This window comes from Cricetulus griseus, chromosome 4 (assembly GCF_003668045.3).
Source record: "Cricetulus griseus strain 17A/GY chromosome 4, alternate assembly CriGri-PICRH-1.0, whole genome shotgun sequence".
Lineage (NCBI taxonomy): Eukaryota > Metazoa > Chordata > Mammalia > Rodentia > Cricetidae > Cricetulus > Cricetulus griseus.
In genome coordinates this window covers 175,957,802-175,983,049 of record NC_048597.1, presented here as the reverse complement: position 1 = coordinate 175,983,049, position 25,248 = coordinate 175,957,802, and the positions used below count along the sequence as shown (strand labels likewise).

At 43.9% G+C, this 25,248-nt stretch overlaps 1 protein-coding gene across 3 annotated transcripts in view; it reads left to right on the top strand.

Moving 5' to 3' along the window:
• Window positions 1-22,109: 22,109 nt before the first annotated feature.
• Dis3l (DIS3 like exosome 3'-5' exoribonuclease) overlaps window positions 22,110-25,248 on the top strand; it is a 38,503-nt gene continuing 35,364 nt past the window's right edge. The window contains exons 1-2 of one of the 3 annotated variants that reach the window (XM_027411363.2): window positions 22,110-22,456; window positions 24,194-24,347. In XM_027411363.2, the coding sequence (XP_027267164.1) occupies window positions 22,318-22,456; window positions 24,194-24,347 (293 nt within the window). In that variant the 5' untranslated portion in view covers window positions 22,110-22,317. Of the gene's footprint in view, window positions 22,457-22,824; window positions 22,900-24,193; window positions 24,348-25,248 lie in introns of those variants that run through there. The other 2 variants (XM_027411365.2, XM_027411364.2) reach the window with 2 other exon arrangements.

The window sequence follows — 25,248 nt, the reverse complement described above, 5'->3', positions numbered from 1 at the left end:
GAGTAACAAAGGTGTCAAGAAAAAAAGAAAGAAAGAAAGAAAGAAAGAGAGAGAGAGAGAGAGAGAGAGAGAGAGAGAAGAAAGGTGTCATGGATGGCTCTGAATTTTTGGCCAAGGCCACTGAATGAGTCAGACATCAAATTGCCATCAGGAACAGGAAACTTGGAGCCTGGTGATCAACTCCTTTTTTCACTCTGCATTCTCTTTAAATTCAGCCACTGTGGGCTTGTGTTTCCTGACCTAGAAGATGAGATCAATGAGACAAGTTTGCTCCACCTTGTAAGGTCCAAGGAGAATCATGGTGTAACAGCAGCTGTCTGGAGTTCTTACCCATGCCCATAGCTGTGGGAAAACCACCCACCTTGCAATCCTGAAATGTCTTTCCAGTCATAGGCCTGTGTGAGTCTGGCTGAAATGATGTGGCCAAGTCATTTCACCTGGCTTTGTCTGTGTCTGTATCTGTGAAGGCAGCCCATAGTAAGTTGGCTGCCTATGCCAGACATGCTTGTGAAACTCCATCACCAAAAAAACGAACACATTCTTGAAAAGGTATATAGCATGTCAAATGAAAGATGTCATTATTGTCCCAGCAATTACAGACCTGACATCTAGGTGAGGGGAGGAGCAGTAAGAACAGGATGGGACCCATTGGCATCCACCCTTCCCAGGAGTTCTAGCTGGGCTTAGGTATAGCCTGGAGGGACACCATTGACAGCTGCTATAAAGCACAACCCTTTCTCCAGAAAGGCAATCATTCACATGGCACCAGATTTGGTGACTTATACAGACACAAACTTATATTTGCAGACTCAGAGGGAAAATGTTTTGTTATTGGATTTTATTTATTTATTTATCTATTTATCTATTTATTTATTTATTTATTATGCACTAAAAAGCTAAAGGGTAAAATGCAGCAACCACATCGTGGATGGAAAGAAACATCAGGCACCAAGCAATCTGGGTCCAGGTCAGGGCTCTGGAATCCAGGGCAGGGATGGTAAGACAAGAACTCTAGCATCCTGCTGACCACAGAGAGCCTTGGTCTCAAGGTGTCATCTGAGAGACACCCACACACCAAATAGCCTGGTATTCCATTTATTCTCTGCAGAGGATTAAAAAAAAACATGTAATGCTAGCACAGCTATGAGCTTGGGTTCTAAGAGAGGGTAGAGTCACCACTTTAAACACTCAACCACCCCCTTCAGGCAGAAGAAGCCCGTGTGCACTAAAGACAGAAGCAGCCCTCGCTTTCAAAGAGTGCTTCTGTTTTCATTATCATTTAAGGCTGTACTCAGTGTTGAACAATAATAAGAAACTGGCACGGGGGAGGGGAGATGCACCCAAATCAGAGGCATACACAATAAAAATGCTATTATGGACTTTTGTGAATATAAATAGTTTTTAAAATGAGGCTGCTAAGACTGGCATCTTAGATGCTACCTGGAAAAGAGTTCGGGTTACATATTCCAGCATTTGCACTGGTCACCAGGTTCAGCTGGATACTGCAAATTGAGCTGGCTAATTCTTTTGCAATGAATATCAAATGCAGTCTGGTGGTGGGGCAAAGAAAGGAGATGTGGATTGAAGTGAAGGGCAGATAAAGGGCAGAGGAAAGGGGCTTGGAGTGCCAGGAGGGAAAATTGAAGAGGACAAAAGAGTAAGAATAAAATGGAGCCAGAACTGTTTCCCGGGAGCCCTGACAAACTGGCTGTCCCTCAGTGGACCTAAAGGTGATGTTCCACTACCTGGCTAGCTCAGTCCATAGAGCATGGGATTCTTAATCCCAGTGTTGTGGGTTCAAGCCACAATTGGTGTCTGCCTTTGTCTGGGTGGGTTTATGCATTCAACTCAAATTCATGGTGCTGGATAGTTAGCTCAGTGATTAAGAGCACTTGTTGTTGTTACAAAGGACCCAGGTTCAATTCCCCGCACCCACTTAGAGGCTCACCACCTCTAACCAGGCAGACACCAGGCAGACTTGTAGCAAAAGACCTACATATCGGTGAAACACTCATACACATAATCACTCATACACATAAAGTAATAAAAATAATATGTAAAAGAAAAAAATTTAAATTGTTTTCCAGCCTTGACTACAGAGCAAGTTCTAGGACAGCCAGGGCTACATAGAGAAACCCTGTTTCAAAAAAACAAAACAAAAACAAACTTTTTTTAAAGATGAGCTTCATAGGATGGTCTTAACCACAATCCTGAGTGCCTGAGGCACCAATTTCCTTTCCCTTCATTCTAGTGAAAGAATTGCAATAATTAATGTGTACTCAACAGAAACAGAATAATTTCAGTGTTGCTGCTTCCATTAAGATTGTTAATCATATTACAAGCCCATGAGCTCCAACTTACTAAGGGGCCCCACAGAAAAGCAGCACACTAAGGAACTCTGCTGTGGAGGTCACAGGTCCACAGAGCAATGTAAATCAAGCCTGAGGAGGGACTTCATCAAATGGAGAGTGTGAACACAGGATGTAGGAATCAGAGTAAGTTGAGAATCCATTGGGCTGTCTCAGTGGGTAAGGGTATCTGCAGCCAAGCCTGAGGACCTGAGTTCAATCACCGGGAACCCACATGATGGGAGAAGAGATCAGATTCCCAAAAAACAATTGTCCCCTGATAGCTACACATGTATGTATGTGTTCCATACTCCAAAATAAGTAAATATAAAAACTTTTTTAAAAGTAGGTTGAACCCAGAGAGCCAAGTCAGCCAAGGGTGGAAACACGGCTAGAATAACCTCTATGCATCTTTTAAATCAAGACACAAAACACCTGCTCAAAACACCTAGACCAGGGTGTGAGGTGGGTGGTCTTGGGTCCCCAAGACCAGCAGACTAGCAGTTGGAGGAGGCATAGGAGAATTGGAAGTCTGCCGAGGGAATTTTACCATCTTCATCGGTCCTATCACCTACTGGTACTGGGTCCTCAAGGTCTGAGTAAGAGATGAATAGTGAGAACCAGGAGCCCTTGAGTAGGACTTTGTTTCTTCTTGCCTTGGCTGTTTGGCCACTGGTGCTAGCGCTGTCCAAGTGTCTGGCTCCAAATGCAGAGCCATCCCTACACTGTGCCACGTACTCATCCCCTATTGTGTCCAGACCTCTACTTCCACCCTGCACTCCCCACCCCCACCTCTCCTTTTCAAGCCCCTTGAACCATTCCTTCTTCATAGGTTCTTTCATCTGTCCAAGTCACCATGATGTAACCTCTAGATTGGTCCCCTAAGACATTATTTGGACCACACCATTCCTCTGCTCAGAAACTTCCAGGGTTTAAGGGGCTGCAACTGGCAAAGTCAAATAGTTGTAGCTTCCAGTCCCTTTGGAAGCTCACAACATAGCATCACATGCTCCAGAGTCCTGACACAAGGCTACAGGATTTGGTCTTGTTTTGGCCCTTTCTTGCTGTTCTCTCATTCTTCCTTTTGGAATCAGGGATGATTAGCCTGAACCAATGTATGTTGGAAATATGTAATTCAAGACTTTTGCTGTTTTATTTTGTTTTGAGACAAGATTGAATGTAGCCTAGCCTGGGCTCCAACTCGTTATGAAGTCAAGGATGAACCTTGAACTCCTGATTCTCCTGCCTTTTCCTCCAAAATGCTGGGGTTATAGACATGTGCCACCACCCTGGTGCTAAAGATCAAACCCAGGGCTTTGTATATGTTAACAAGCACTCTACCAGTCGACCAGTCGAACTACATCCCCAACCCCTGTAACTTGTTTTTTATTTTATAGGACTCAGAGTTTGCCTGGTATCTTAGGTTGTTTTTTGTTTGTTTGTTTGTTTTTTTCTGTGACAAAACACCACGACCAAAAGCAAGTTGAGGAAAAATGGGGTCATTTTATCCTACAGCCTGCAGTCCATCATCCAGAGAAGTCAGGGCAGGAACTGATGCAGAGGCCATGGACAAGTGCTTTTTGTTGGCTTATTCCTCATGACTTGCTCATCTTGCTTTTTCCCCCTCCCCTCGAGACATGTTTTTTTCTGTGTAATCTTGGTTATAATGCCACTCGCTCTGTAGACCAGGCTGGCCTCTAACTCAGAGATCTGCCTGCCTCTGCCTCCCAAGTGCTGGAATTAAAGGCTTGTGCCACCAACGCCCAAATGTCGTTTTCTTATGCCAACCAGGACCACCTGCTCAGGGATAGCACTACCCACAATGGACTGAGCCCTCCCAAATCAATCAATGATTAAGAAAATGCCATACAGGCTTGCCCACAAAGGCATTTTTCTCAATTATGGCTGCCTCTTCTCAGAAAACTTCAGTTTGTGTCAATTTGGCAAAACAAAACAACCAGGTCACCCCGTGTCTTAGAGAAGGCATGGCTTTTGAGTCACACTGGAATTGTTAAGGCAGTGGAGGTGATTTGGGGATCAAGGGAAGAATGCTATTGTTTGAACAAGGAACTTCCCCAACAGACCCAAGTATTGTCCAGCTTTACTGACAACTGGTAGGCTTTAGAGAAGCCGTAGGCTCCTGAGGACTCTGCCCTAACCACTGCATTAGTCCCTTAATGGATTCATAACATAATGGCACTATTGAGGGATGATAGACAGTCAGACGTCGGGCCTGCCTGGAGAAAGGATGCCACTGGGGGTGTGCCCTTCAGGATCTATCTCTTGCCTTGACCTCTTCCCATATTCCCCTTTTCTTTGCCTCCTGGCTTCCATGATGTGATTGATAACCCCCCAAACCGTGAGCCAATATAAATCTTTGTTTTCCTCCCAATAAATGATATTCTTCCTAGGGTTCTCCACTGACAAGGACAAAGCCCAGACTTGGTGTACTGTCAATGGAGACTCCCCAATCCTGCCTTGAACTTCCTAACCTGCTTCCTGTCACAGCCCAAGCCATGTTCCATATTCCCAGTGTCACATAACCGCTAATACTTCTCTACTCTGCCTGGATAGATTCATGTCAGCCATGACCTCTGCTGCTCAGCCATCAGGCACCTAAAGTGCTTTTTCTCATATAAGTGTACAGACAGATGTAGAATCCCTGCCATAAACTGGCAGTTACTTCTCCCCACACGCAACCCCTTGTCTACCTTACATAGTGTGGTGCCACTGTTGAACATCTTTTCTCTGCGTATCTATCCATGTACTCATTAAGCTGAAAGTCCTTCCATGTGCGGGCATATGTGCAGCTTTGCATGTGTGTATGTTTGTGGAGGTTAAAGGTCAATTTGAAGAATCTCCCTCCTTATTGCTCTCCACTGTATTCTTTGAAACAGGTCTCTTGCCGGGCATTGGTGGCGCACGCCTTTAATCCCAGCACTCGGGAGGCAAAGGCAGGTGGATCTCTGTGAGTTCGAGACCAGTCTGGTCTACAAGAGTGAGTTCCAGGATAGGCGTCAAAGCCACAGAGAAACCCTGTCTCGGAAAACAAAAACAAAAACAAAAACAAAAACAAAAAAGAAACAGGTCTCTCATTGCACCTGAAATTTGCTATTTCAGAGACTTGGCTAGACAGGAAGACCTTGGGATCTACTTGTTTCCATGTCCCCTGAAACAAGTGCTGGGGTGACAGGTGTGTGCCACCACACTTGGCTTTTATTTATGTTCCTGGGATCCTAACTCAGATCCCTAAACTTACATGGTATCTTAGAGTTTCTATTGCTGTGAAGAGACACCATGACCGTGGCAATTCTTATAAAGGAAAACATTTAATTAGGGTGGCTCACTTACAATTCAGAGGTTCAGCCCATTATCATCATGACAGGGAGCATGGCAGCGTGCAGGCAGACATGGTGCGGGCTACATCTTGATCACAAGGCAATAGGAAATGGTCAGAGACATTGGGTGGTATCTTAAGCATAGGAAACCTCAAAGACCACTCCCACAGTGACACACTTCCTCCAACAAGGCAATACCTACTCCAACAAAGCCACACCTCCTAATAGTGCCACTTCCTGTGAGCTTATGGGGGCCAATTACATTCAGACTACCACACGTGGCAAGCACTTAACTGATGGATCCATTCCCCTATCCCTACTTGATAATTTTTATTGATAATTTTTAATGTGTCTTATCCTAGATTCCTGAATGGTTTTTCAGTTAGGGGAGTCTGGAGAAAAAAATTACATATTTTCATTAAACTTTTATAAACTTATTTTGGGGGTATAGACTATATCAAAGCACATATATAGAGGTCAGAGGACAGCTTGCAGGAGTCTGTTCTCTTCTTCACCACATGGTTTCCAAGGAATTGAACTTGGATGGCTAAACTTGGTCACGGCTGTCTTTACCTGCTAAACCGCATCTCTGGCCCATATATATATGGTGTCTCTTAACCCCAGGTCTTGACATTATTATGTCACCAATTCCCATCCTCCAGTCTCCATCTCTCAAGAGCTGGGATTAGAGGAATGTACCACCAGGCCAGGCTAAAAACATTCTTCACTGACCTCTGAGAAGGAAGCCTCCAGACCCAGTTGGGACAGCATTCTCTAAACCCAAGGCAATCAAGTGTTCTGTAGCCTCTGACCTCCACTATTCAACTCAGATTAAAAATTCAAGAGCTTCACCAGAAACACCTGCCACAAGTCACCCCAGCAAAGAAATTTTGCAAAGTCACCAGCTTCTAACCCAGTAAGTTTGAGGGTAACTTTGGCTCATGACATAATCCCTACCACTGGGGCCACGACAGTTTCCAGCCCTAATGAAGTAGAAGCATGTCCACGGCCCCAGGAGGACACACACACACATCCCTGCACACAGACAGAGACAACTTAATAAGCTCTGGTGGGAGTTTGAAACTTCTCTCCCCAATAGCCCGTGGAATTGAATTTCTGCTCTAAGTGCATACGTGGCTATGAGTTTTCCATTACTTGTTTAGGCAGACTATAAAACATTACTGTTAGAGGAGCCGCCAATTTATGAACAGGTTGCAGGTTGCAGGTTTGTTTGTGAGCTATTTGAAACTTTGAATGTGTTCTTCCCTGGAAGCAAGAGTATTTAGGTCTCCCAACAGGAGCCCGCTTAACCCACAAAGTGCTGCACTCTAATGTAAAGAAGCAGTCTTCATTTTCTTCCTGTGGGTTGTGGACTCTGCACAAAGGCCTTCAGTGGCCAAGGTGCAGTGCGAAGGCAGAAGTGGAGACAGGCATGGGAAAATGGGGAGCAACAGACACCATGCTGCACGTTAGCCCATCCGGAGGGACAGCCACCATCCAGTCTCTAGTAGATGGATGGCTGCCACAGGGGACAACAGGCCTAATGTACCAATCAGGGAAAGCCAAAACCACAGATTTGTAAGTGAAAAGAGTTGGTGACTAATTGCAAAATTTTTTCAACACAGGGATGATGAAACAAGACACATCACCCATGCTCAATGATGGTCCTGGGTGGGAAGAAAAGTATTTTTATTTTCACAAGTCAACACCAGAGACGTGTTTCTTCACTTCTGGGGAGGTGGGTGGCTCATCCTGGGCACACATCCCAGGACAAGGTTCTTCTTTGCATGAAGAAGTTCTTGCGTGTGGCTGACAATGACAGCATTGTCGGAGGCTGACAAAGGGCACCAGATTCTGAAACTGTCCCCTTAGGCTCCAAAGCTGACTTTGAGGCTATAACCTCAAATGTATGGAGGCCAGAGGTTACAGTAGAGTATCTTCCTCAGTCTCTTTCTGCCTTGTTTTTTAAAATATTTTTTAGATTATTTATTTTTATGAGTCTGAGTATTTCACCTGCACATATGTATGTGTGCCGTGTACATGGGGGCTGCCTGAGGAGGTCAGAAGGGAGCACCAGATTCCCTGGAACTGGAGTTACAGATGATCATGAGACACTGGGTGGGTGCTAGGAAACAAAGCCAGGTCCTCTGCAAGAGCAGCAAGTAATCTTAACTGCTGAGCCAGCTCTCTGGCCCACCCATCACACATACACTTTATTTTTTTGAGACAAGGTCTCTCACTGAACCTGCAGCTCACTAATTTTGCTAGAATGGATGGCCAGCAACCCCAGAGATCCTGTCTCTGCCTTCCCAGGATGGAAAGTTCAGGTGTGCTGGGGATCCAAACTCAAACCTTCATGTTTGTGTGGCAGACACTTTAGCAGCTGAGCCCTTTAAAGTCTCCTCCACCGATTTCTGATGTGTCACAGCCAGGTGTCTTCAGGGTTTGTAGACCTTAGGACATGCTCGTGTTTTACTTTCATTTAGTGTTAGCATTTATTCTTGTTCTGTGGTTTCTGGTTTGTTGTTGGGAGTGTTTTGTTTGTTTGTTTGTTTGTTTGCTTTTTTGTTTTTTTTTGGGGGGGGGGTTGAGACAGGGTTTCTCTGTAGCTTTGGAGGCTGTCCTGGAACTCGCTGTGCAGACCAGGCTGGTCTCAAACTCACAGAGATCTGCCCTCCTCTGCCTCCCGAGTGCTGGGATTAAAGGCGTGCACCACCAATGCCCTGCGGGAGTGGTTTTTATTTTTTCAAATGGAGTCTACTATGCTGCCAAAGTTGACCTTGATCTTGCTATGCAGCCCAGACTGTCCCAAACTTAACATCTCCCTGCCTCTGCCTTCTGAATGCCAGAATCACAGGCATGTGCCAACATGCCCAGCTCTGTTTTATCTAGTTATAAATGTGATGTGGGTTCACTATAGCAAGTTTAGAATTCCCCCTAAAGTAATCACCATTAATGACTTCTTTTTTCATTTTTGCTGTTGCTGTTTTGTTTTGTTTTTTGAGACAGGGTTTCTCTGTATAGCCCTGGTTGTCCTGGAATTTACTCCATAGACCAGGATGGCCTCAAATTCACAGAGATCTGTCTGCATCTTCCTTCTGAGTGCTAATTTTTTTTTTTTTTACACTGTGCGAGCACAGTGAATTAAATGATACCTCATACATATGTGCCCCTGTCCTTATCTCTGGATTCTGGGGCTATGTTCTAATATAAGCAAAGGTCTTGGCAGATACATTTGAGATGAAGTGAGTATGGGTTTTCCTGGCAGGTTCAAATTGCTAACAGAATGTCTTTACAAAGTACAGACATATGAGCTGGGGACATGGCTTAGTGGGTAAAGGACACTTGCTGCACAAGCATGAGGACCTGAGTTCAAATCCCGAGCATTCATATAAAAGCTGAGTATGGATGAATGCCTGTAAACCTAGCACTAAAAAGAAGGGGAGACAGGAAAATAGGAATGCTGCATACCAGGGTTGTTTTGGTTTTTACATGGGGTCTAGGGATCGAACTCAGGACCTTGTGTTTGCAAGGCAAGCTCTTTCCTGACTAAGCCATCTCCTCAACCCTCAGTAGCAGAATTCTGAATTATATGAAATGTGTTTGGAACACTTGGTCTCTATGGAGCCACACAGACAAGCTCTACCTTTTCAGTGCATTGTTCACACCTTGTCCTTGGAAAGTTGTTTGCAGAATTTCCCCTAAGTCCACATTTGGCCTGGAGGAGAGGTTAAGTCTAAAGTGCCTCCCATGCTGGGAGAAGTACCTAGACATTCCCACTCCACTCCTCCTCAGCAGAACCACTTCTGTCACCATTCCATCTTCCTGGAGCCTTTGGAAAGGGTCCTGCCAGACTTTGGATTTCTGGTCTCCAGAACTATGACAGAATAACACAGCAGTCCTAAGAAACAAATCCAAACACATACACACACACACACACACACACACACACACACACACACACACACACACCTGTGGCAGTCAGCTTTTCATCACTGTGACAAATTCCCAAGAAAAATAACTCAGACAGCAAGAGTGATTTGGGCTCACGGTTTCAGCCCATGGTTGGCTGACCCCATCCATGTTTCTGGCCTGAGGTAAAGATGAAGGCCAAAGTGGTGTGAGGGAGCAGATTGGAGTCTACAGTTACTTTTCTGCAGTTGTGACCAAATATGCTGACAAAAGCAACCTAAGGGAGAAAGGGTTTGTTTGAGCTCACAGCAGGGCAGGGAAGTCATGCTGGCCAGAGCACTAGGTTGCTGGTCACACTGTATTTGCAGTCAGGAAGCAGGGGATGATGAGTGATGAGTGATAATGAGTCACTTTCTTCCTTTCATTCAGTCCAGGATTCCACTCCACAAAATGGAGGAGCCCAGAGGTAAGGTAGGCCATCTCAGCTCAGTTAATCTAACCTACACAATCCCTCACAGGCATGCCAAAGCCTTGTCCCCTGCAGATTCTAGAGCCTAGCTAGTTGACAACAAAACCAACAGTCACAGATTAATTCATTCCCTCAATGCATGGCCCCCTTTTAATTTTTTTTTTTTTTTTTTTTTTTTTTTTTTTTTTTTTTTTTTTTTGGTTTTTCAAGACAGGGTTTCTCTGTGGCTTTGGAGGCTGTCCAGAAATTAGCTCTTGTAGACCAGGCTGGTCTCGAACTCACAGAGATCTGCCTGCCTCTGCCTCCCGAGTGCTGGGATTAAAGGCGTGCGCCACCAACACCCGGCTCCCTTTTAATTCTTAAAAATATTTTTATTGCCGTGTTGGTGGCACCCACCTTTAATCCCAGTACTTGGGGAGGCAGAGACAAGCAGATCTCTGAGTTTGAGGCCAACCTGGTCTACAGAGTGAGTTCCAGGACAGCCATAACTACAGAGAGAAACCCTGTCTCAAAACACACACCCCAAAATTTTTATTTGTGTTTGTGTTTATGCTACCTGTGTGGGTGCCCAGAGGAGGTAGAAGGTATTGGATCTCCTGGAGCTGGAGTTATAGCAAGTTTCTAGCTGCCCAAATTGGGTGCTGAGAAGTGAACTCCACTCTTCTGGAAGAGCAGTAGTTGCTCGTAGCCTCTTCATGCCCACTTTGTTCTTTTTTATGTTAACTATTTCTTGAGGACACATCTGAACATGAAGATCAGCCTTTTCCCTCTTTGTGAGTTCAGCATATTCTATGAATGTGCTCTGTCACTGTTTCCAGGGAATCTAAATGAACTGCAAGGATAAGCTGGAGTTGGCCCTTTTCACTTGGCTACAATTGGAGTCATTGTGTATCTATGGATAGACATAGATAGATAGATAGATAGATAGATAGACAGACAGACAGATAGATAGATAGACAGACACACAGATAAACAGACAGACAGATGATACCGATATATTTGAGATGTTGCTACTGCTCCACCATGTCTGGCTTTCTACTTTCTGCCTTGGAATTGAGAGTGACTGAGTGACTGCGTTGACTAGTGATGTGTGGAAAGAATTCCTGGTGTTCTTCAGCACTGCAAGCTTCAGGAAGTGGTATCCAACCTGTGTCATTCTTTTCCCTGAAATACAGAAGGACTTCTGTCTGCCTACTCTCCTGGTGAGTGTGACAGGTAGACTAAGGAGACTGATGGTTTCACTGAGGAATCTACCCGTGTTGTTGGATCCACAAAAATTTGAGGGACTTTTGTTACTGTAGCACTTCCTAGACAACCATTGGAATATACAATACTTATCTCACATCACATGTTCCTGTTCTTTTAAAAAGGAGACATTACTATTTTCCAAAGCAATTCCACTCATCCATATACTTCCAATAGAAAACAGCATGATGGTACACACTCATAATCTCAGTACTCTGGAGGCAGGGGCAGGTTGGGCTACATAGCAGGTTCTAAGCCAGCCAGGATATATAGCAGAGGATTTTCTCAAAAACAGGGTATTCTTATTTCAACTAGAATTCAAAGTATGTCCACCCCCAAATAGTCACAAAAATGCTTATAATAGTATTATGCATAATAGTGGAAAAGTGGGATTTTTTCAAAACATCCATCATCTGATAAATGAATAAAGCATGATTTATCGATAAAATGAAATGCTATTCAACAACTTTTAAAAATAAAATTGATGACATATGCTATGATATGACATGGCTAGACCTTTAAAACATTACACTAGGAGTTGGGTGTGTGGCTTAGTGGCAGAGCACTTGCCTAGAATGCACAAGACCATGGGCTTAAATGGTCAGCTCTGAAGAAAAAGGAAAATATACTAAGTAAAAAAAAAAAAAAAAAAAAAAAAAAAAAAAAAAAAAAGCAGTCACACAGAAATGCATACTTTTGATTTTATAAAATGTCCAGAATATGCCAGATATAAAGATATAAAGTAAGATTACAGGTTGCTTGGGCAGAAAGCTAAACAGAGAGACCATGTCTCGAAAAACCGAAAAAAAAAAAGGGACTTATTTTTGAGATGACCAAAATGTGTTAAACTTGCGTAAGCTTATTTATGAAGAATTGAGCATATCTGTTAATAAAATAACTCATGAGTTTTATATATATATATACATATATATGTAATTTATAAGTATGTTTATAATTGTACAGGTAATAGAAAAGGTATATAATTATAACAAATGTAATTATTTGTATTTAAATTTAGTTGAATATATTTATAATTATATGCATTTTTATTTCACTCCACTTTGGTTTGGGGGATTAAACCCAGGGCTTTGGACATGCTAAGCAAGTGCTCTACCATTGAGCTACACCCCCAATCCTGAACTGCATCTCTGAAGGAAGTACTATGTGGTCCACGAGTTATATCCATAAAGGTGCTAACAAATTAAATAACTATGGAAAGGAAGCTTAAGTATTGTGAGTGGTTAGTTGTGGCCTGTTTAGTGTTAATCAACTATATTGTATTTAGTTGGTTTTCCTTTTTACAGTTCACCCAGATGATGGACGTAATGGGCCATAGAGAGGAAGCTCCATGTCATCAGGATCATAAATCTCACGCAGTGTTAGCCAATAAGTAGGGGGTGTATGTTGCTGTTAGGTCTGCATCCACTAATGAGAGGCTAGCTTCAGGTTATTGTCTACAGTTTCATATACATTGAAGTAACAGCGCTTCCAAGGCTAAAGACTACCCATTCCCTCTGGCTTCTGGATCAGGTAGGTGCTGGGAGCTTCAGAGAAGGGGAAGTGCTGTTCTGTAGTAGCTGCACTGCCTCAAGCTAATTAAAGAACAATATGTGTAGAACTAGAAGTGTCTTGAAGGCTAAATGGTAAACAGGACAAGATTCTTGTGGTTTCTAGGATCTAATCTGTTTCTCTCGTGGGCAAAAGAGTATGTTTTTAATGATATCCCTTGAAACGTGTGGGGGGAGAAAAGGAAGGAGAGAGGAGGAGGGAGGAGGGAGGAGGGAGGAGGGAGGGAGGGAGGAGGAGGGGGAGGAGGGAGGAGAGAGGAGGGAGGAGAGAGGAGGGAGGAGGGAGGAGGGAGGAGGGAGGAGGGATCCCTGCTTCTTTCCACCTCAACACTGCAGTCAGAGATGGACCCTTCACTGTCTGCCTGCCCACCGCAGCTCCACATGGAAGGTGCACTGCACATGTCCCAGGCTGCTACGCTGGGCTCTATCACTGAAGCCAGATGAAGGAGGACTCAGAGGATGCTGACATCTTAAATTACAAGTCTGATCTTCAATAGATGCCAGACTTCCTTTCACCTGTCACACAGATTCTAAAGGAGGATGTATCCTAATTTGACACAGCTCCCCTCCACTTTGTGAGGAACTGTTGGACAAAACAATTAAGTGTGGCTTTGCTACCCTCCTTGGGGGAGGAGGGGCAGCTCTGTGCAAGGCTCTAGAGTGAAGTCTGAGCCCAGGTGACTCAGCTCTGAAAATGTTCAACCTTTGTTCACTGAGTCATTTCACTAGAAAGAGATTTTTTATTTTATTTTATTTTATTTTTTGGTTTTTTCGAGACAGGGTTTCTCTGTGGCTTTGGAGGCTGTCCTGGAACTAGCTCTTGTAGACCAGGCTGGTCTCGAACTCACAGAGATCCACCTGCCTCTGCATCCCGAGTGCTGGGATTAAAGGCATGCGCCACCAATGCCCAGCTTGAAAGAGATTTTTTAAAAAAATAATTTATTTAACTTTATTTTATATGCATTGGTGTGAAGGTATCAAATCCCCTGGAACTGGAGCTACAAATAATTGTGAACTGCCATGTGGGTGCTGGGAATTGAACCTGGGTCTTCTGGAAGAACAACAATTGCTCTTAATGGCTGAACCATCTCTCCAGCTCCCGAAAGAAATTTTTTAAAAAAAAACATTTTGGTAGACAGAATTCTAAGATAATCCAAGATTCCTGGCCCTTTGGTGTAGACACATTTTATCCCAGTTATTTGTTCAAATGAGAATCTTAGCCTGGTGTGAAGGACCTTTTAAACAAAATTTAGATTCCAAGTGTATGGTGGCCTATGCCTTTAGTCCCAGAGCTCAGGAGGCTGAAGTAGGTGGATCTCTGAGAGTTCAAAGCCACCCCAGACTATATAGAGATCTTGTCTCAGAATAAAAACCAAAAAGTTAAGAATTGTTGTGGAATATATTTTAAGATGTGTTACAAATGGGCTTTGGGAGCTCATTCCCTATGGAGGGATATTCTCTCAGCCTAGATACATGGGGGAGGGCCTAGGTCCTGCCCCAAATGATATGTTAGACTTTTATGATCCCTCATGGGAGGCCTCACTCTCCTGGGGAATGGATGGGGGGTCAGTGGAGGGAATGGGAGAGCAGGAGGGAGAAGGAACATGGATTGGTATATAAAATAAGATTGTTTTTAATTTAAATAAAAATTTATTTTAGGCCTGGAAGTGGTGGCACATGCCTTTAATCCCAGTACTCTTGGTTTTTCAAGACAGGGTAGCTTTGGAGGCTGTCCTGAAACTCAATCTGTAGACCAGACTGGCCTCCAACTCACAGAGATCCACCTGCCTCTGCCTGCTGCCGCTGCCACTGCCCAGAATGTTGCATTCTTTTATGTTACATTTGCTTAGCTCTGTGAAGCTGTGTCTAATAAAGAGCTGAATGGCTAATAGCAAGGCAGGAGAAAGGATAGGTAGGGCCAGCAAACAGAGAGAATAAATAGAAGGAAAAAAAAAGGAAACAAGAGAGAAAAAGGCACAAGATAACAAGAAAAGGAGAGCACTAGGGACCAGCCACACAGTCACACAGTCAGACACGGAATAAAAAGGAAAGAAAAGCATATAGAATAGAGAAAGATAAAAAGCCCAGAAGCAAAAGACAGACAAGATAGGTTAAGAAAAGCTTGCTATGCCGGGCGTTGGTGGTGCATGCCTTTAATCCCAGCATTTGGGAGGCAGAGGCAGGCGGATCTCTGTGAGTTCAAGGCCAGCCTGGTCTCCAGAGCAAGTGCCAGGATAGGCTCCAAAGCTACACAGAGAAACCCTGTCTCGGGGAAAAAAAAAAAAGAAAGAAAGAAAGAAAAAAAGCGGCTAGAAACTAGCCAAACAAAAGCAGTGCATTCATAAGAAAGATTGAGACTCCATGGATGTATTTATTTGATAGCTGGGCGGCAGGCCCCAAAAGAGCAAAGAGCCAAAAAGTAAAAGACACCACCAACAGAGAATAGCTGCCATTTTAAGTTTCAACCCATATTCTCTTGCTTTATAACCTGATATAAAAGTATCCTTTATGTGCCTTTTAATTTGGTTATTAAACAATGAAAATAAGAAGTTTCTATCTTTAATTTATCCCAAACCTAGAGGTTCAGGATCCTGACCAAGTATTCCTTGTTTTCTTTTCCATTTTTCTATAAACCTTCTGTTGTATTTCTATTGATGTCAGAACTCTTAGTCTATTGACACAGATGTAAGATCGGGTTTGTTCACTCCAGCTCAGCCTGTATGCAGTAACAAAATAGAATAAATAGGAGAACTCTGTAGTGAATTTACCCAGTGCAATAATTATTTATTGTGACCTGCTGAAACATTCCAACAAGAAGGGTGAAAACTTAATCTCATCAAAGAAAATCAATCAAAAAAATTAAACCACAACAGCAATGTTTCTATTTTTGAATTATAATTGGCAAGCGAGGTGACTGAATTTTCTTCTACTCTGCCTCAAGACTCAGGATTTTCTTTTTTTCTTTTGCTGGGTTAATCAATGAAGCTTAGCTTCTAATTAATGTTGGAGTATCTGGACCTTCCAGCTCCTTGAACAAAGTATTGTTAAAATACTGACCTGTTTGTTTGCTTGCTTTTGTCTCCAGTAATTGGATACATTTTAACAGCCGTATGTGAAAGGTCAAGGTTTTCACTATCAGATCCTCCGTTGGTCTTGAGGACCTCTATGAACTTGCTTCTTTTTTTCTCCACATTCTTTTCTGCCTGTTTCCATAGCCTCTGTGAGGTGAAGTAACAAGAGGTAAAGAGTGGCTGCTTCTTTCTCTCCCAGACTACTCTCTCACACCCCAGGTCCCATGGAAGGGTCTAGGTGAAGCACTTAATTTGAAAAAGGAAAAAAAAAGAAAAAAAAAATCAATGAAACGGCACCTCCTAGTGGTAGAACATGAGAGTTATCAGGTTACCAGTACAGTGAGACAGTTCTAAGTGTAAAATCATTAGAGCAAGTTAGCAGAACATCTCAGAATAATCATTGCAAAGCAGGTTATTGGGGTTCCTTAAATGTTTCGAATGCCAAAGCAAAGATAAATACTAACCTCCAGCATACAGGAAATGAAATTTTCCCTAATACAAGTAACAAAGTGGAGCCAGGCAGGGATGGCACATGACTTTAGTCCCAGGACTTGTGAGGCAGAGGCAGGTGGATCTCAGTGAGTTCAAGGCCAGCCTTATCTACAAATCAAGTTCCAGGACAGCTAGGACTGTTGCACAGAGAAACCCTGTCTCAAAAGAAAAGAAAAGAAACAAACAAACAAAACAAGTAACAAAGTGGTCACAACAACCATTTGCACCTCACTGCCATGGGATACAAGTGAAAGCCATTGATTCTTTAGACAACTGAGTAATTGTAGACATCCACATGACCTATTAGAACCATTGATTCATTAGCATCAGGACCCAGTATTATTTGTGCAGCTGGGAATATTTTTATAATTTTATGAGATTGCTAAGGATCCAGAAGTTAGATCAATATCTGAGTGGCATTGTCTCCAATTGTGTAACCCTGTCACTAAGCTCCTTGTGGCCTGCCATACAGAATGGGGCCCCACCCTCCAGCTCTCCATGTTTACTAAGTAGAAGGCTGTACGGCTGGGCCACTGCTATGAGCACTCTGCAGCCGGCCCTGCTTAGGTTCAAAGCCGACTTCTCCACTCACTTGGCTGTGGCCTGGGCAGTTGATTCAGTCCTTCCTTCCCCATTTCTTTCCCTGGAAAATATACTTGCCAATAGTAGTGTAGTCAAGGTGGTGTTTTTAGAACTAAATGTGAGAATACAGCAAGTAAAAAACTGGGCATGATGCTGGGTGTTGGTCTACAGATCGAGTGCCAGGATAGGCTCCAAAGCTACACAGAGAAGAAACCCTGTCTCGAAAAAAAACAAAAACAAAACAAAACCTGGGCATGAGGGTGCACACCTGGAAGCTGAAGCAGGGGGGCTGACCTATGGAGGCCCTGGGTTACGGAGACAGCCTTCCCCAATCTGTCCCCCAAAAAAGAAAGAAGAAAGGGAAGAAGAGGAAAAGACACCAAGGTGAAATACAATGACTGGGCTGGAGAGATGGCTTAGAGGTTAAGAGCACTGGCTGCTCTTCCATAGGGCCTGAGTTCAATTCCCAACAACCACATGGTGACTCACTACCATCTCTCTTCTGCCCTACAGGCATACATGCAGACAGAACACTGTGTACACCTCAACTGTCAACTTGATGAGCTCTAGAATCACTGGGGAATGGGGCCTGTGGGACTGTCTGTGAGGGGTTACCTCAGTTAGACTGGCTGAGGTGAAAAGACTCCCTCACTGTTGGCAGCACCGTTACCTGGGCCAGGATCCAGGGCAGAAGCAGTGTACAAGCATTCATCACTCTGATTCCAAACTGTGCACACAAAATGACCAGCTGCCTCACTCTCCTGCCACCCTGCCTTCCCTGCCAGGGTGGATGGTTTCCTGGAACTGTGGACCAAGATAATCCATTCTCCATTAAGATACTTTGTTGGGGTATTTTATTACATTTTACTTCTTTTTTGTTTGTTTGTTTGTTTGTTTGTTTTTTTCGAGACAGGGTTTCTCTGTGGCTTTTTTTTTTTGTGAACATGCACATGCCACCATGTGTGTGCCACAGCACACATGTGAGATCAGGGACAACTTCAACTCAAAAGAGTTTGCTCTCTGCTTATTGGTACTGGGAATCAAACTCGGTTACTCAGGCTTGGCAGCAGGTTCCCTTACCACTAAGCAATGTCACCTGCCCCCTCAGAGTATTTTATCAGAGCAACAGAAAAGAAAGAAAGAAAACAGGAAAAGGAAGAGAGAGAAGGTGCTTAGAACATTTTGTGGCTTCCAGTTACAAGCCAAAAAGCCTCTGCTGTGATTAACTAGTACAACACAGATTGCCCAGTCCTTCAGAGTTGCAAACTTTGGGTTATATTTAACTCTTGGGATCCATACAAGCTATCAACAGTAAATGTTTGATCTAAGCCAAATGGCTGAGAAGCAATCAACAGTAGTGTACTGCTTGAGAGAAGACTGCAGATGAGAACAAAATTTATGCATTCTTACTTGGCATCTTGCTGCATTGTTTATGTTGCAGTAAGCATGTTGTCCTATAGTCAAAATAAATAAATCAATAAGAAGTAAATAGACACAGAATATTTCAAAGTTTTGCTTCTGCAATGCACTTTAATTCTTAGAGCTCATCTTCTGGAATTTCTTTGTACATCTACCATTCTGGGCCTCTCAGCCCTCAGCATAGTTACCTACTCCCTCCCAAGGCTAACCTTGGATGAAGTTTTGATTATGATCCAGTACACACTGGGTTTTATAATCCCAAGGTACATGTGTAAGAAAGCTTGTTGCTAAAGCTGGTCCAAAGTGTAGGCACACTGGTGCTCAGACAGAGGAAGATAGAAGCCATGCACCAGGGAAACGAAGATACGGCAAGAGATTTCCATTGACCAGAGTGCTGGAAGCTGACACAGTGTTCTGCTATCTAGATGGTATACTGTCCATCTGTACTTAGGTTGTCAAGGAAGAAGGAACCAAAGAGAGAAGCAAGCCATCAGATGTCCTGTCCAGTGTGGCTCTGCTACCCCCACAAAGCCAGAACACAACAGAACATGCTGGTTCCCACCAGCTAGAGGACTGTGCAGTTTCGTACAACTGTTGAAATCATCAAACTGCCTCATGGTGTTTAGTATCTGCTAAGGGGTATTTGCTTGTTGTTCTATTTTATTTTTAATTTTTTGAGGCAGGGTTTCTCTGTGTAGCTTTGAAGACTGTCAAAGAACTCACTCTGTAGACCAGGCTGGCCTCAAACTCACAAAGATCCGCCTGCCTCTGCCTCCCGAGTGCTGGGATTAAAGGTGTGTGCCACCACCACCCAGCTTATTTGTCTATTTTAAACACCGTCTTGCAACTATTAGACAAGTTTCTTAGTGTACTCTAACAACTAAACCACATCTCCAGTCGCCTTAATCTCCTGAGAGTATATTTTGGTCATGATAGTTTGCCTTGAACTCTTGAGCTTGCTTTTCCTTCTCTTGCCTGCCAAGTGTTGGGATTCTCATGTGCTCAGACCTGCAAAGGGCTTATTTCTCCAGTATAAGAGTCCACTGGGGCCAGGCATTGGTGGCACACGCCTTTAATCCCAGCACTCGGAAGGCAGAGGCAGGAAGATCTTTGTGAGTTTGAGGCCAGCCTGGTCTCCAGAGCGAGTGCCAGGATAGGCTCCAAAGCTACACAGAGAAACCCTGTCTCGGAAAACCAAAAAAAAAAAAAAAAAAGAGTCCACTGGGAAGCTCTACTCTACAGTCTTTCAGGAAACAAAGTAGATAGGGGCTCTGCCATCTTTACTGCTGGTTTGCCAATGCCCTGGGCTTTGGCATCCAGCTAGTGCAACTATTGGGAAAAGCATGTAGGTGGGGATTGGGTGAGGGAGTATTATGAGCCATCCCAGGAAATGGTGCCATTATATTCTGCCAAATGAAACCCAGACACATGACCACCATCCATCTATCTGTAAGGGAGGCAAGACAACATGGGTCATCAGAGTTCCATCCCCAGGTATCTGTAAGCCTAACACTTAAGAGCTACAGGCAGGATGAATTGTTCAGCTACATGGCAAATTTAAGGCTAACTCAGATACCTGTGATCATCTCATAAATAAATTGTACATTATTGCCCCAATATAAGAAAAGGAGATGTGCAACAGGCATTGGATTACGTCAATTAACTTATTTAATGAGATAGTATCTCACACATCCCAAACTGGTTTCCAACTTACTATATAGACAAAAATGACCTTGAATTTTTTTTAAAGGCTAGTCAGATTTTTTTTTCTTTTATTTATTGGGTATACAGTGTTCTGCCTGCACACCAGAAGAGGGCACCAGATCTCATTATAGATGGTTGTGAGCCACCATGTGGTTGCTGCGAATTGAACTCAGGACCTCCTGAAAGAGCAGCCAGTGCTCTTAACCTCTCAGCCATCTCTCCCACCCAGCACCTCCACCCCCAACCCCCAACCCCCACCCCCTTAAATTTTTTAAATTTATGTGCATTGGTGTTTTGCTTGCATGAGGGTGTCTGATGCCCTGGAACTGGAGTTACAGACAGTTGTGAGCTGCCATGTGGGTGCTGGGACTTGAATGAACCAGGGTCCTCTGGAAGAACAGCCAGTGCTCTTAACCATTAAGCCATCTCTCCAGCAGAGCCTTGCATTTTTGATCCTTTTGTTTCTACTCTCAAGTGATGGGATTGTAGGCCTGTGTGCCAACCCATCTAGTTTTTTGTTTTGTTTTGTTTTGTTTTGTTTTAATGTTTTTGGTGCATAGGATAGAACTTTGTGCTTGCTAGGCAAGAGCTCTACAAACTAAGCTACATCCCCAGTCTTTTTTAAATATTGATAAAAATCAACTCTCGGTAGAACCCTAGATATGCTCTATTCCTTAAAGGATCGTTCATTTGCAGACAATTTCAAGCCACAAAGTGCTGAAGAGAGATATTAAGGGCAGATTAGGACCTAATCAAAGTCATTCCTCTAGTCCCATAGAACCAGAGGCTTTAAAAAGATAGAAAGGGAACTTCGAGGGATTTGTGGACAGTTGTCAAAGCATTTTCTATATAGGGAACAATTTTAGCTACTCACTGTCCTTTGGGCCCTCTGGAACTGACTCCTGTATTAGATGATACATTATCATTATGTGTTATATATAATATATAATTATACATAAATATATAGCTTTTGAGACTCTCCTTGCCTGTGTACCAGCTTTACACTGTTTTCCCATTTGTGCAAGTCCACCTTGAGTTTCACTGTGAGTAACTTGACACAGAGGTACACAGAGGAGGGAATCATGACTCTTTATGCAATTCCCTTAGGGTGAAATGAGAGACTGGACTTGGTTTAATTCAGCAACATTGTTAGCACCCCATGTTTCCAGCCAACTGGAAACTGGGCCAGCCAGCTAACCAGAGCTTGCCAAGCAGTAAATTCCTTAGGTTCAGGCCCTGTGAGTTAGTTACTCACCTGTGAATAGATGGTACTTAAGAACTTGCTTTGGAGTTAACCAGTTTCTAGCTTAACTTTGGTTCTGTCACTTAATAACTAGGTATCCTTGGCCACTTAAGCTCCCTAATGCAGCCTCACAGCCTGTAAAATGGGAATACAAATAAATGCCCACTCCTTTGATTTATGGAAGTTAATTGAGACTCTTGCGTATGAAGCTGCTAACCATAGTTTCAGTAGGCTGAGTGCTTGGAGAAGCGAGGGTGTGTGGTCTTCGAGATACTGTCCTTTTTGTCAAGAGCTATAAGCACAGTACTTAATGATCGTGTCAATAGCAGTTTTAAGAAGTTCTTTGCCAGAGGCTGTCAACGCTATAAAAGTTGTAGAGTGTTTACCCCAGAAGGACTGGTTTTTATTTTATCTGTAGTGTTTGAATGTTTACATGTATTAAAATTTAAAGTAAGTACGTTTTGAAGGGAAAAACATCTTTGGCCAGCCGGGTTACCAGCTTGGCTGGGCCTTTCGATTATTTTAGGTACTGCAAAAGCAAGGAGGAGAAAACTCTAGTTATTACCCCTGTTAATATGGCAGCCCTTCCCACAAGGGCCCGTGGGTAGAAACAAAGTAAAATAATCTTTTCACACGAGACTTTTAGACTAGCTGTCACATCCTACCGTCATGCCCATTGGTCCTTGGGGTCAACAGTTTATCCACACTCTTTCCGGCTCTGGGGCAATTAAGGCTTACAGAGGAATCTAGGCGCAGGCTGGGCTGGGCCAGGCAGACCATCGGCCCCAGCTAGGTCGTTCCCGGTGCCGGGACCGCTCTTACCACTGCCTGCCGGACCAGGCCCGAGGGGCGGGCCCCAAGCCTCGGCCTCGCCTCCCGCTGCCGCCCGCCGCTTCCCGGCCGCCGTGCCGGGCGACGCCGCCAGCATGTTACAGAAGCGGGAGAAGGTGCTGCTGCTGAGGACTTTCCAGGGCCGGACACTGCGGATCGTTCGCGAGCACTACCTGCGGCCTAGCGTGCCCTGCAACAGCCCGCTCTGCCCGCAGCCCGCCGCCTGCCGCAACGGTCAGGGCCGGGAGGGACCGGGGAGGCCGGGGTCCGAGGAGAGGGAGGCCTGGGCCTGACGTAGCGAGGGCTGCCGGGCGCGAGCGAAGGGAGCCGGACCCAAGGAGAGAGGCGAGCTGGGGCCGAAGGAAAGAGAAGGCCGAGGCCCAAAGAGCAAAGGGAACCCGGGCCTGGCGTCATAATGGTGACTGGGCACTAGTGAAGGGAGTGGGGACCTAAGGAGAGAGGAGCCGGGGCCTGAGGAGCTAGGGCGGATTTGGCCTGGCGTCAAGGGCGGAGCCAGAGCGAGCAAACCCAGCCTGGGCTTGGCGGGACCAGGGCAGCCCAGGAGGCGGCCCGGCGGAGCGTTCTCTGCGTGTAAGGCAGTCCCTCCTGCGGGTGGGAAGCAGGCGACACCCGGGTGCAACTCGCGGGACTCATCTACTGCAGTGGCCGGACCAAAAGTAGGGGGCACCGAGAGCGAGCCTGGTGTTCCCTTGGCTCAGAGACTCAGGGTGCTTCGGGTTTTCCAAGGGACCGAAAAGCACCTCCGCCCGCAGCTCGGTGGCAGTGAGATAGCGGAGACCCGCTGGAAAGAGGCTGCTCCCGGCTGACTCCCGAACGTACTGCTGGGCATGTGACATGGCCTGCTCTGCTCCTGCCAGAACGCAGACCCTCCAGCATGACAGCTTCTTCATGGCAGGAGCCTTGGGCTGGGGACCTGATTTCCCTTTTTTCAGGCTGTAGGGTTGCTGTTTGTTACCCCTAGTAGGAGATGAGCATGGGAGGTCTTTTCAGCTTGACGAAACAGCTGCCTATACTACCATACTACCCATTCTTTTTTTTTTTTTTTTTTTTTTTTTTTTTGGTTTTTCGAGACAGGGTTTCTCTGTGTAGCTTTGGAGCCTATCCTGGCACTCGCTCTGGAGACCAGGCTGGCCTCGAACTCACAGAGATCCGCCTGCCTCTGCCTCCCGAGTGCTGGGACTAAAGGCGTGTGCCACCAACACCCGGCTTATACTGCCCATTCTTTCTAGTACATTCTCTTCAACCCTTAAGAGCAGTGGTTCTCAACCTTCCTAATGCTGCAACCCTTTAATACAGTTCCTCATGTTGTGCTGACCCCCTAACCATAAAATTATTTTGTTGCTACTTAATAACTGTAATCTTGCTACTGTTATAAATCGTAATGTAAACATCTGCTATCCGATCATCCCCGGAGTCACAACCCACGAAGGTTGAGAATCGCTCTCTTAGAGCCTTGTAGCCAGCCATGTTCAGAAGCTTCAGAATAACTTTGGAATTTTTAGGTACATACAAGTGGTTAATACACACATATGTGCACTTGTGCATTTACGTGTATGTGCATATATGTGTACATGTGTGTATATGTAGGTATATAATGGATATGTAAATATCCATTAGAATGTTCTTGCATGTCAGTGATGAGTTCATAGAAATTTAGCTTTCTGCCGAGGATGTTTTTAAAATATCAGTCATTCTCTCCGAAGAACTGGCAATAGCATAAACCATGTAGGGTTTCTATTTAATCACAGCTTCAAGAGAGAGAAGGTGGCTGTGAATCTACTCTGAACTTGGAGCCTCTACCAAAGTAGATTTGTCTTGTCTTTTAAAAACTTCAAGGTGAAATTAAGATGAGAAGTTATTTTGCACACCGGGGGCACTGTGACATTGAAATAGTCATAAACCAGGTTTGAAAATGTTACCTAATCGCTTCCACTCTGAATTATGTTTCAGATGGGAAGCTCTTGTCTGCTGAAGTGACTCATTATGTGATCCCAGACTGGAAAGTTGTCCAGGATTACCTTGAGGTCCTTGAATTTCCCGAGTTGAAGGGAATTATTTTCATGCAAACGGCTTGTCAAGCTGTGCAGCATCAGAGAGGCCGGAGGTATCTGGTTTTCATTATTTATTTATTTATTGTGAAAGTTCCCCCACTTCCATTAGAAAAGGTCCTTTGTTGGAGGGGAGGAGGAGGAATTCATTATTTTGTCAGAAAGGATTTTTGAAACTAATTTGGTATTCTCTTTGCTGGTGAGAAATGCAGTAACATTTTATATGTGTGCTTCAACACCTGGCCAAAAGATCTGACTGTAGATCAATAAACTGCAGTGTCCTGGGGATGCAGGTATTTAAGATTCCACGTGAATTGGCTTCTGGTTTACATTTTTATAGGTAGCACAATTGTTTCTTTTTATTTTTGCTAATGTATATTATTTAATCTTCTTATTTATAGATACATTGTTTCAGGAGCATTCTTTTCTCAGTAAAAGAATACTTTTAAATCTTATCTTCCTTTATTGTGGATGCAAATTGTACTTACAGTGATTTATTCAATGAAATTAAAAAAGTAGCTCATTCTTATTTTTAGATTAGTCCTATAACTATCAGCCATAGTAATTGTATTTGCTAAGCAAAACATTTTTAATTGAACCAGTTTAAAATACTTGCCTTGTGCCTAAATGAAAGAAAGGTTGCCCCTTTTTTTCTGTACAAATACCCTAAAATACAGTTTTGCTTCATTTAACATTTGGAAACTTTTATGATCCGAACTTAAGACTATGAGAATAGCATGTTAAATAACACTCCAAGTTACTTAACAAGCAGAAACTGTATTTATTCTGTTTTTAAGACGTTTTGGTTTCTTCAGACTTTGGTAGTAAAAGATAAAGTTTTCTTTATTTGTGTATGAAAATGATAAATTGTCCTCATGCTCAGTTCAGAAAAATATGCCTTAGCTGGAATGTGCCTAGGTTTTTTTTTTTTTTCAAATTGAGTATTTTAAAATGAGC